At 33.7% G+C, this 11,950-nt stretch overlaps 2 protein-coding genes across 3 annotated transcripts; one reads left to right on the top strand and one right to left on the bottom strand.

Moving 5' to 3' along the window:
* The first annotated feature begins 4,616 nt into the window (after positions 1-4,616).
* Positions 4,617-8,997, top strand: LOC141713670 (dol-P-Glc:Glc(2)Man(9)GlcNAc(2)-PP-Dol alpha-1,2-glucosyltransferase). Of its 2 annotated transcripts, none has more exons than XM_074517186.1 (8): positions 4,617-4,816; positions 4,895-4,983; positions 5,673-6,006; positions 6,792-7,068; positions 7,619-7,756; positions 7,849-8,053; positions 8,350-8,492; positions 8,588-8,997. In XM_074517186.1, the coding sequence occupies exons 1-8, from the start codon at positions 4,727-4,729 to the stop codon at positions 8,845-8,847; spliced, it is 1,536 nt and encodes a 511-aa protein (XP_074373287.1). In that variant the 5' UTR covers positions 4,617-4,726; the 3' UTR covers positions 8,848-8,997. The 2 variants fall into 2 exon arrangements, with proteins under 2 accessions (XP_074373287.1, XP_074373288.1); XM_074517187.1 differs by having other exon boundaries at positions 4,800-4,816; positions 5,714-6,006.
* A 366-nt stretch (positions 8,998-9,363) lies between these two features.
* On the bottom strand, positions 9,364-11,523 carry LOC141715235 (putative protein phosphatase 2C 4). Its single transcript, XM_074518710.1, has 5 exons — positions 11,452-11,523; positions 10,318-11,334; positions 9,919-10,032; positions 9,575-9,839; positions 9,364-9,479 (listed from the first exon to the last, which is right to left on the bottom strand). The coding sequence occupies exons 1-5, from the start codon at positions 11,521-11,523 to the stop codon at positions 9,364-9,366; spliced, it is 1,584 nt and encodes a 527-aa protein (XP_074374811.1).
* Positions 11,524-11,950: the final 427 nt, after the last annotated feature.

The following is an 11,950-nucleotide window of genomic DNA, read 5'->3' as shown; positions in this document are numbered from 1 at the left end:
AACATCATACCTTCCCAAACTCCTAAGCCTAAATTTCTTTACAAGCAAACTGCAAATTCTTTCCTAAAAATTCCAATCACCACAAGCCAAACAAGTCTCAAGAAAATCTCAACCCTACCTTTAACCAAGCCTTCACTAAAAGTCAATCTTAAATCTGTTGGAAGAAAGTCTAAGAAAGTCAAACTTACAAAGAAAGAAGAAGTCACTGAAAGGGCCATATGGAACTGTTTCAAGCAATCTGATTTTCTACCTTTAAATTGGTGCATCTCAGATGAAGATCATTTTCAATAACATGCTGAGGAAATGGTCAGAGTCTGGGTTGTGTCTCTTAGAGAAGTTAGAATTTTCTATGAAGATGGGTCCTTCACTTTTCTGGGCAGTGATTTGATGGATTCTCTTTCTTCCACATAAATTAAGAGAATAATAAGTTTGTTAAAGGATAAGGACACTGCCACAAGGGCATGGAGATCAGTTATAGCTGACTGGTTGATTGAAAGGGAAGAAACAAGAAAAAGGAATGAAGTTGAAGCTGAAGAGAGAAGAAGAAAGTATGATGAAGAAATTGAGATGTTTATAAAAAGATCAGAAGAGCTTAAGGCAAAAGGAATGAGCAAAATCTCTAAGGATGGGAAATTTCTAAACATCAAAGCTGGTGGATTCTTAAGATTTATAATAGATTTTCTAGACAGTGGTTATCCCAAGGTAGCAAGACAAAAACTTGTAGAAGTTCTAAGTGGAACACCTATTAAAGAAGAATTGGAAATTCTTGATCACTTGAAGGATGTTCTTAGGGAAGAAGCAAATACAAAAACTGTCTTTATCTGATACTTGTAACCATTGAACTTTGTAAATCTTATGTTGTACAAAAGTTGTAACTCTATCAAGCTTTGTGTATTAATTTTATTTTTCATCATTTTAAACTTGGGGTTAGTCTTGTTAACAGGCATGAATTTGTGTTAAGCAATCTTCTCACAAATTGGGGGAGATTGTTGTGCAAGACATGCTTGTACTTTAACAAGACTAAGATAATTTGTCAACCCTAAGTAAGTTGTATTGTTATCTTAATCTGTATTTTGTACTTGTAACACTTAAAGTCTGTAAAAATGTCAAAGGAGCAGACTGAAGTCCTTTTCTATAAACAGTGTCAAACCTAAGAATTCTATTTGGAAGAAGATTAAGAAGATCATGCCTTAGAAGAATTATGAAGAAACTTGGAGTTGAATAAATCTGTTTTAGGAAAAATATTCTAAGTCAAGATCTCTACAAGTCACAGATTTAGTGTTATAGAGAAGTCATTCGAGAATTCCAGAATGACTTATAGAAAACTCAGGAAAGCTTATAGAGAACTCAGAGTTATCGACAAGTCAACATTCATTAGAGAACTTTGAGTTATCGATAAGTCAAATTCCACTAGAGAACTCAGAGATATCGATAAGTCAAAATTCACTAGAGAACTCTGAGATATCGACAAGTCAAATTTGATTTGAGAACTCTGAGAAATTGACAAGTCAAGAAGCCACTAGAGAACTCAGAGATATCGATAAGTCATAATTCACTAGAGAACTCTGAGATATCGACAAGTCAAATTTGATTTGAGAACTCTGAAATATCGACAAGTCAAGAATCCACTAGAGAACTTTAGAGATATCGATAAGTCAAAGTAAAGATATGAAGACTAGAGATCTCGACAAACCAAATTAACTATAGAGTACTAGAGATCTCGATAAGCCAATATACTTATCGAGATGTCAAGTTCTCTATAGACCAAACTGGAGATCTCGAGGTAAAATCTCAAAGTACAAAATTGCAGATCAGTTCAATATCCAAGATTTTCAATCAACAAACAGTCCAAACAGCTGGATTGACAAGTCTACAAAAAGCATCTTCAAGGATGTGCAAGATCAATGGTGAAGATTAACTGACAAAGAAAGATCAAAGTAAACACAAGATGCTAAGATATGCTAAGCCAGAAATGGAAGATACACTTTTCCTAAAATGGAAATGACAAGTGACAGTTTACTAAAGCTAATAGCATGTCTTATTGTACACTGTGTAAACCAGCAGTTAACTAAATTATAAAGTTAACACTGGTCCTTTTGTCAGTTGTAACAATTTAGATAGAAAATCTTGTAACTCTCTCAAGAAGAAGCTAAGCTCTTTATCAATAAAGAGCCTAGAAATTTTATTTTGTAGCAAAATATTCTTAATTTTAATATAAAATTAAGTGAGTTTTGAAAAGATCCGTGTTCTTTATTATTGCATGTTTAATTTCTGCAGTAACACATTTCACTACAAGATTCAATTTACTTTGTTCAACCAGAAAAAGAATTCAAGAAAAGCATAAAAACAGTAAAACACATTCACCCTCCCTCTGTGTGTTATTCATTTCCCAACAAACACTATAGATAAGTAAATAAAAAACCCAATCGTCATTTCAATAAACTCTAATCCTTTGGATGAGTACTGAATCGGGCACCATAAATAACAGTCGACGATCATCGACAAGATGAAAGCAATAGAAAATGTACGACCCTCAAGTTCAAAGACACCCCGAAGACTGCAATGGTTCTTGATGAAGACAATGTAGACAATATTTAGAAATTCTAAGTTTATTCTATATTTTTATGTGTTGCTATGTCTAACAAGTATTTGGTCTTTTGTTGCTTGTCCCGGTGGAACCCGTTATTATTTAAGTCTTTATTTTAGTCTTACGGTGTTATGGTGATACACAATGTCCTCTTGGAACATGTTTTTTGTTATTTAACTGAATTATTATGGTATTATGATATTATTATTTTGCTTTTACTATTTGTGCACATTATGTCTAAATTTTTAATTAGAATAAAAAGTACTTCATACTGAATAAAATAGGTTCAAATCAATTGTAATTTAGAAGAGGCTTGAAGAACCCTAAATACTTGATTACAGACGAGCGGTTTTGGTTTATATATAATGAGTCGATGATGACCTAACTTACTTATTCAGCAAAACTAGTTGTTACTTACGTACATCAACTTTTTCTGTATAGTATTTTAAATTAATTTAACGAACTGTTACATGGCGTGCATGGATTGTTTAAATTGAGATCGAATATTTATTGATAATCCTCTTAATATATATGCGTAATAAGTGGGTTATTAGATAATTAACCCATAATCTTATCATATTCTTTACTTTCACGTCATTTTTCCAATTAACATAATTCTCAATTTCAACTTAAGATCACGTGCTCATTCATCATCATACTCGTTCATCATCATGACTTTTTACACGAACATATATATATATATATGTGTGTGTGAGTGGGTCAATTGAAGATTCATAATAATATATAGGGATATTCTCTATGATACCACTGTACAATTGTCTTTTCTCATTGGTATTATCAATTTATTGAATTCTACCCATGATAACCATGTAAATTTGTTTTTTCGTTCGAGATACCCTAGTGTTAAGTAAAATGTAATAGAATTGATTTCGGACCGGAGAATAAATTGTATATTTGAAATCTTTACAAAAAACTACATGAAATGGATCTTAGAATCATGTAAATCGGAATTAAAATGAGTTAGATATATTTAAACTTCATACCAAACTTTGACCATTCATATTTCAGTTATATTAACTCTGTTTTACATGATTTAAGAATCAGTTTTATGTAATTTTTTACAAAGATTTCAAATATATAATTTATTTTCCAGTCAGAAATCAATTCTATTACATTTTACTTAACACGGGGTATCCTAGATTAAAAATCAAATGTATATGGTTGCCACAATTATAAGTCAATAAATTGATAGTATCGGTAAAAAAAAGCCAATTTTACGATGATATCATTGAGAATATCCCTAACACAGATGTGTGGAAGTTTGTGAAACAAGGAATTAAAAGAGATGTGATGATGGAAATGAAGTGTAAACGAGCAAAGGCGATTAAATTACTTTTTAGAATGGTTTGGTTTCCAATTGATTTGAGTTGCCTATGAATTTGATTAGTTTTCCTTTCAAAATTAAAGTTTGTATTTGGATGAATCTTAGTTGATTTCATGAGATCTTAGTTGTTTTTTGTTTGATTTTTGATGAAATCGTTAGAGTGTGATTGGTAGTTGTTTAATGAATCGTGAATTATTACATTGTTGATAGGTGCAACTTGTTTAGCAATCTATTATATAACCAATTATAAATTTATTATTTTAAATTTAAAATTACATATAACTGAATTCAGTTTTTTTTTTCAATTACAAATATTGTTGTCGAATTGCAAAACGTATTTTTGCAAAAAAAAATCAAAAAATTATATTTCTGTAAAATACTTAAAAAAACCCATTATTTTTGCAAAATGGTTGGATCCCCAACTATTTATGAAATATCTCCTTCTTTTTTCATCTTTTCCATTAATCTGACTAAAAAAGAAAAATTATATTATTATCATTTATACCAAACTTTGTATCAAATCTCAATTAATTTAACAAAAAAAATCTCAATTAATAAAAGTCCCGATGACCACATATATTTCCATAATTAATTAATTTGTTTTAAAAAAAGTTAAGAAATTTCAAAAAAATAAAAAATACCAAAGTGGTCTTTTTTTATTTTTCTTCAAGAAGGCCCCCTAAATTACAATCTTAGGGTTTCTTCTTTGTTTCCGGGTCGGGTCAAAACATCAATTGAATCAACTTCTTGTTTCTCAAATTTCGAAATTGAAATCAATCTTCAATTAAAACAAAATGGGCAGGCTTGCAGTTGCTGTAATTGTTAGCTGCTGGATCATTCCAATCTCAATTCTTGTGAATCGTATTGTTCCTGAGCCTTACATGGTACTTTCATTACATATGTATACTTACATTCATTTGTGTAGCTAATTTTTTAATTAAATTGTGTTGTTTTTTCTGCAGGATGAGATATTTCATGTTCCTCAAGCACAGCAGTATTGTAGAGGAAATTTTAGTAGCTGGGACCCCATGATTACTACTCCCCCTGGCTTGTGAGTGTCGATTTTGCGTTTTTTATTCATTTATTAGCAGCTGAAGTTTAGTTTTTAAGATCACGAAATATCGACTTGCGTAGTATGGTGGTTTAGACGAAATGTGATAAATTGTTTTCCCGGATTGGCATTACGTTGAAGTTATTTAAGTGGATACTAGCTAGGCTAGGTTAATGTAACCGATTATTGTAGAATATGTGATTGAGATTTTTTTCCCCAAGTTATTTTAGTTTCCGATATTAGTGGCATTAAAGCGTTGTTTTTCAATATATGTTTATAATGTTGCGGAATGTGTTTAAATTGATTGCTAGATATTGGTTTATTTATAGGTTAAGTGTTGTTTTCTCTTGTTAGTGTTATCTTGCAGGTGAATTTGGTTTTTGAGTTAAGCTTTTTGGGTATCTAGGTTTTTTATTATTTACGTATCGATGAATTGTTTACAACTTATTTATAGTAATTTATGAAGGAATTTCTGAATTTTATGAGTGTATGTTCACCAACTCTTTGAATGTAAATATTATGTTATTTAACAGACTACAGAGGAGTTGTGTTGTGATACTGTTAATTATTGATGATAAACTGGATTGTTCTTTCTCATTAATTGGGAATGAAAAGCTTTTAACAAAACCCTGAAGAACAGAAAATGTTGTGAGGAGATGTTGATATGTACTTGCATCAATTTTTCGCAGGTACTTTCTTTCACTTGCCTATGTTGCTTCTTTTTTTCCAGGCATGCTATACATACAAGCAGTTCCATCGTTCTTTGATGCCTGCTCAACTGTAGCTCTGCGCTCTACCAATGCTGTCCTAGCTGTAATTTGCAGCATTGTGGTTTATGAAATAATTTCCCAGTTGCGGTCAGAACTAGATAAAAGAAGAGTCACTCTTTATACAGTTGTTCTAGCTCTATATCCTCTTCACTGGTTCTTCACATATCTTTATTACACAGATGTGGCATCACTTACTGCAGTGCTTGCTTCATATCTTTTGTGTACAAAGAAGAACTACCCATTGAGTGCAGTGGTAAGTTACTCTTCATCTCTTTATGGATGGTTTTACTGCAAGTGTAGAGCTTTCAACTTGCTTACACTTTTATAAAATGTTAGTAATGTTTTACTGCATATAAATTCCTTTCTTTTTGTTGATAAATGTCAAATATAAATATGTGCGTACAAGGAATTTTGGTACCACTAAACATGGTACTTTTGGGAGTTGCCGATGCATATTTACAAATCTTTGAGAAATTGTTCCTCGAAACAAACTAATAGATTAGAGAATACAAGAAAGGTATTAATATGTATCCTATACTAATTTTAATTACCGAGGGAATGCTTATATTAAGCTAAACTTCTTTATTTTATCAAGTAGTTGTAGTTTAGCATACCCAAGAGTCTAACTACAGTAGTCATAAATGTTGACAAACACGATCCATGTCTTTTTTGCTAACTAATTTTTGGAGTAAATGCACCAGTCAGAAAGCATATTTTAATCCTTACATATTGGTAATTTTGGATTTAGTAAAGTTTCTTTGCCAAGTTTCCAACTTGTAGCTTACTGCACGGGATGCAAAATATTGTATGTGCTAGTTTGCTAGTGCTTCAGAGAATTTTAGGGTCTACTTTCAGTGTCATGACTTATTAAATACAGCACTAGGTTATATTGTTCATTTTTATTTAAATTTTTGTACCGTGTGTTTCTAGTACATATTCGAAGTTGACATCAGGTGGTCAAATTTATTTCAGGATTGATCTGTCGAGGTTTGTCTGCTATTCAAGAGCTAACTTCTGCTCGTTGATTTATATCTGCAGCTTGGTACTTTGGCTGTTCTTGTACGACAAACAAATATTGTATGGATTCTTTTTGTTGCCTGCACTGGCATTATTGATAATACTCGGAGAGTTCAAAATAATAAACATTGTGAGCAACTAGATGACTCTAGTGTATTGGATCAGAAAGATGATCAGTCAGCTATGGGAAAAACTGCAACTACAGGTTCAAACTTGAGAAGGCGAAGGTCGAGCAATTTTGAAGATTCGTCTGACCATTTAACTTCCAGAAAGATCTCTTCCTCGTCTTATTCATCAGGTCTCCTTTCCTAAATAATTCTTTATATTTTGTTACTGTTATAAGTGTTGTAACTTAGTTTATGAAACACAACTTTTATAGTTTCGTTTACTTGAATGAATAATGTATGAAGTTTTTATAGTGACCACATTTGTAGTCGGGTGCTCATGTAATATTTCTGAGGAACTAAGGTTGCCAGTTCACAGAAGCAGTTGTTCTACTTTGGATGTACATTATTTGTTAAACTTCAACTAATGTGGGATAATGTGCCTGTGGATCTAACATGATGATGAGTGGAAAGAGGGTGCTGGAGGCAAAAGACCTAGAGCAATAAGATTCAGAGCAAAAATGACATGCACCACAAAGATGAACAGCAGACTCACATTATATGAATAAAGCAATTAATTGATGTTTCACTAAATATTTGTAGTTTAATATTTTAATTGCAAATTGAGTCAATGTTGAAATTCTTATATTAATTAAACTTTGTCGTGGCAAGAATATTCTACGCATAAAGTTGTGTTTTATTGCAAATGCTAACCTAGAACTTTCTTGGCTATGCTGATTGCAGATTTGGTCGATGATATTAAGGAAATTTTGGTAACGTCTTGGTCTATCAAATGGCGACTTTTACTTTTATTTAGTCCCTATTTTATGCTGTTGGTGGCTTTTATTGGATTTGTTTACTGGAATGGGAGCATAGTTCTTGGTACCTACCTTCTTGATTTATAGTACAACATTTTTCTTGTTCTTTCTTTAAAATTTATTATCAGATTTTAATCGCCCTGTCTCGCATTGCAGGTGCAAAAGAAGCACATGCCGTTTCCCCACATTTTGCACAGCTTATGTACTTTGCCCTGATTTCTGCTTTGTTCACGATTCCTGTTCATTTCACGTCAAGTCAAATTGCAGTTTTATTCCAGTCGTTGCATAAGTCTAGGGTGCTGGACATTGTTCTTTGGTTCATGGGTTTTACTACTGCATTCCTTTCAGTGCATTATTTCAGGTAAGATCAGTAAAATGCCAAGTTGAGTAATTGCTTTACGAATGTCAGAAGACAACTAATTTGACAACCCAGTAGCACCAGTTTAGGAATGTCTATTTAAGATGATTTGCATATTGTATTATGACCTTTTTCGTTGTTAAATCATTTGTATTTTTTCAAAAACCTATTTGATGGAGAGACTTGGGTGTTCAGTAACTTTAACAGTACACATATCCGACTACTTATATGACATGTACCTCTATTCATTGGGTGAGAGGAACGTAAAAGAGTCCTGACCCCACTGTTTGTTATTGCAGCATTGCTCACCCATATCTTCTTGCTGACAATCGGCACTATACCTTTTATCTATGGAGAAAGATCATCAACGTCCATTGGTCAACAAAATACCTTATGGTTCCGCTCTATGTTTATTCATGGTTTTCCATCTTCAGTACACTAGGTGAGTATTAAATTAGTATCCTTAAATATATGTCTGTTTATTTATTATTATATATTGGAGCGTAAAACATCATTTGATTATGTTTCCAATTTCAGCTAAATCTCAGAAGAAAGTGTGGGTGCTGGTTTATTTCTTAGCATGCGCTGCCGTTCTAATTCCTTCTCCATTGATAGAGTTCAGATACTACACCATCCCTTTCTTTTTCTTAATTCTTCATTCAAATGTCAACAGCGACAGAAATTGGGTCCTCATGGGTATCCTCTATACTGTTATCAACATCTTCACAATGGCTATGTTTTTGTATAAGCCATTTAGTTGGCACCATGAAGCCGGGACTCAAAGATTTATATGGTAGATGCTAAATTTTCATACCTATTATAAGGATCATAGTGCCTAGCTTTTCAAAATTTCCTTACAATCAATAACAAATTTTGACTGTAAACACTTGCAAGCTAGGAATTTAAGTTGTTTAATATCTATGAGTTTACAGTTTGATGTCTGCAAATTCTGTATCTCTAAGTGTAGCGACAAATTTGGTTTTGTCTTCACAGAAATCGCGATAACATAGGTTCATAAATATTTACGTAATCAGTAGATTTTGTCTTGCTAAATAAGTTTACATACTCTAATAAACAAAGAAAATATGATTATGAATAACTGATAAACAAAAATTGTCTGTGATACACGATACTTGTGAATTGTGATTACAAAAATGGAAGCTTTCTGCCATTGGAAAACCAAGGAAAAGAACATGGAGCATTCTTGGCTTCTATGATCTATCATACTATCTGTGTAATCAGTTCTCAGTGAAGTATCATTTCACTTATTCTGTCTGTATCTCATGTATCTAAACTGTTCTTCTGAACCTTCCTCAAAGCGAAGAACGCCAAATCCTTCCTTCAAACGAGATGATCACAATCGAAACATCATCATGGTACTTTCTCCTTTCTCCTTGGGGGATATCAAGCAACTCATGGAACTTCAATCCTGCATAACACACAGTATCATTTACCGTAATCAGGACTCGTATTTCATGTGATTCGTAATTCTGAAACAAATCAATATATGCTGCTAATAGTTACCAGCTTTCTTAGCAGCTCGGAACAACACTTCTTCGACCAGATGTTGAGCAGGGTCTCCCTCGGGACACACGAAATTGAAGAGATCAACTTCTGCAACAGCTTCTTCATTTGTGAAGTACTGGTGAAGTCCATCTGAAGACAAAATCAAGAATTTGTCCTTCAGACCGAGTCTGTGGTGATGAAGCCATGGCGAACAGTTCAGGTAAGGAGAGTTCCCTACATAGTTTATCCTGAACATTGCCAGAAGAGCATTGTTCCATTTTGGCTGCAGTGTTTATGATGTTAAAACTCACAGATTAATTGCATAATCATATAATTTGTATTTCAGAAGCTGAATCAAGTACCTGTTTGAGAAAACCAGCTCCAAAAGCTCGAGTAACCATTAGAGAACCTTTCACCCGATTCTTCCTTATCGCCGACGAATCATCCAGATGTTCACTCTTGATCCTCCGGACCTCCTGATTTTTGAGGAACATAAAGATAATTGATTAAAATTCTGAAATTAGGATCATATTGTTTAGTAACCATTCGTTCTAAAATTTTAAGATTCGTAGAGAAAGACCCGGACATGATCTTATTTCTTTAACGTCCCCTCAGTCCCCTCAGTCGTACAATACGTTTCGCTACGACTGACAACAACAAATATAACCAATACTAATACCAGTACGGGCTCGAACCCAAGTAACACATATACAATGTAATAAATAAAGAAAATTGTTTCTAGTCATAAGAAATGAAGTCACCTCTTGCACTGATGTACAATGATCGAAGGTTAACTGGGAAGCAGTCAAACTCGAAGCTTTTCTGAATGCATCTGCTGTGAAATCCTCACCATCACTCGCTTCCTCGACGATCCGTTCCAAATGAAGCTTTTGAGCCAAAACAGCTCTACTATCCCCAACATTCATCAAATAAACATCATCTCCTTTCATCATCATCACCAACACACAAGAACCCATCAAAGCCAGCTCCGGATTGTCGTCGAGCATAGTATCAGTCATCTCCAAGAACGACTCTTCTGTTTTCCTCAAGGCCTCAGAAAGCGCTTTCAAAACATCTGAATGTTTGGCTCCACTCCATGCACCATTAACAGATTCAGGTTTATCATTCCATGATAACCCTGTGAGCTCATTGAAAACATTAGAATAAAGGTTAGTGAGGAGATAATCAGTAGCATCAGGACCGCTAAACCCGTCGTAAATCCCAACAAAAACCCAACCATGCTCCTCAGATACAGCCAGATGGACACGATCTTCACCAGCTTTCCCTTGAGCCCATTCAACGTTTCGATTCCCGATGAATTCATCGCCTCCATGAGTCTCATCAAACAGGCTTGATTGAGTGCTCAAGCTATTCCAACTACTGCTATCTACAACAGTCTCAATGCTATTAACATTATACCAGCAAATTGCCTTTTTAGACCTACACAAATTTAGGTTACATTTCAACATGGCCTTTTTCACAGACTCGATAAACTTAAAACTTTCATTAAATTTATTCTTGCACTTTGATGAGTACTGATCACCGGCCTGATCCTTTCCCTGGCACAACACAGAGCTTCTTTGAATCGGCCCTGACAAAAGACCTCCTTCGAAGGGCCCAGAGTTACGAGCAACAGGCTGGAGAGCAACAGAAGAAAAAGAACGAGAGCTTTCGAAAGAAGATGCACTATCAAGACTATTAGAGTTAGTGCATGTTGAAAAAGGATCAATCAATGTGGTGGTAGGAGGTGTATATGGATTAGCACTGATATAAGCACCCTAAATAACACGAAAAGGCATCGAAAATTCATCAGAACAGGTTTTAGATGAGTCTGGACGAATGTAACAGAAAGAGTGACCCCAGCCTTCATCAAGTGACTCAGAAATGGGATTAACAGAGATGTTCTGGTGTCTAGAAGAAGCATGTCCGACTGAAAATTTGTCGATTTTCGGTACACAATTGCCCATTTTCACAGAATGTATAAGATGTTTGAGCAAACTGCAATGAGGTGAACGAGAGATTGCAGGGAGATTTATAAGGTGGTGAGAATGTTGAGAAGTAAATGATAGATACTAATAGTGAAGAAATTTGTTGACTTTTGTTGAAAATAATAATAAAGTAAATCTTTGTTTCATGGGGCTTTAAATACTATTACTAGTATATCCTCTACATTTTGACAATTGGTTGACAATTAGTTGACAATGTGTGTCAATTAAGATAGAAGTATGATAGTAGGTGAAATTAGTATATTTCAGTGCTTTTTGTCAAAATAATTGTTGGTTGACAGTTAATTACTTGGTGAAAAAGTATATATTACTGTTGAAGTTTTATGATAACAAATAGATTTTTATTATATTTTGTAGATAGATAACGAGTGTCATTGAATTCGTGATG

The sequence above is a fragment of the Apium graveolens genome, chromosome 3 (genome assembly GCF_009905375.1).
Source record: "Apium graveolens cultivar Ventura chromosome 3, ASM990537v1, whole genome shotgun sequence".
NCBI lineage: Eukaryota > Viridiplantae > Streptophyta > Magnoliopsida > Apiales > Apiaceae > Apium > Apium graveolens.
Note: the sequence above shows the minus strand (reverse complement) of the source record. Positions and strands in the feature narration are given on the sequence as shown.

Coding starts and splice junctions, on each gene's coding strand:
- LOC141713670 (XM_074517186.1), top strand. CDS start 4,727: ATGGGCAGGCTTGCAGTTGCTGTAATTGTTAGCTGCTGGATCATTCCA. Junction 4,817..4,894: donor TTGTTCCTGAGCCTTACATG/GTACTTTCATTA, acceptor TTTTTTCTGCAG/GATGAGATATTTCATGTTCC. Junction 7,069..7,618: donor TTCCTCGTCTTATTCATCAG/GTCTCCTTTCCT, acceptor TGCTGATTGCAG/ATTTGGTCGATGATATTAAG.
- LOC141715235 (XM_074518710.1), bottom strand. CDS start 11,523: ATGGGCAATTGTGTACCGAAAATCGACAAATTTTCAGTCGGACATGCT. Junction 11,335..11,451: donor CTAGACACCAGAACATCTCT/GTTAATCCCATT, acceptor CGTGTTATTTAG/GGTGCTTATATCAGTGCTAA. Junction 10,033..10,317: donor ATTGTACATCAGTGCAAGAG/GTGACTTCATTT, acceptor CTCAAAAATCAG/GAGGTCCGGAGGATCAAGAG.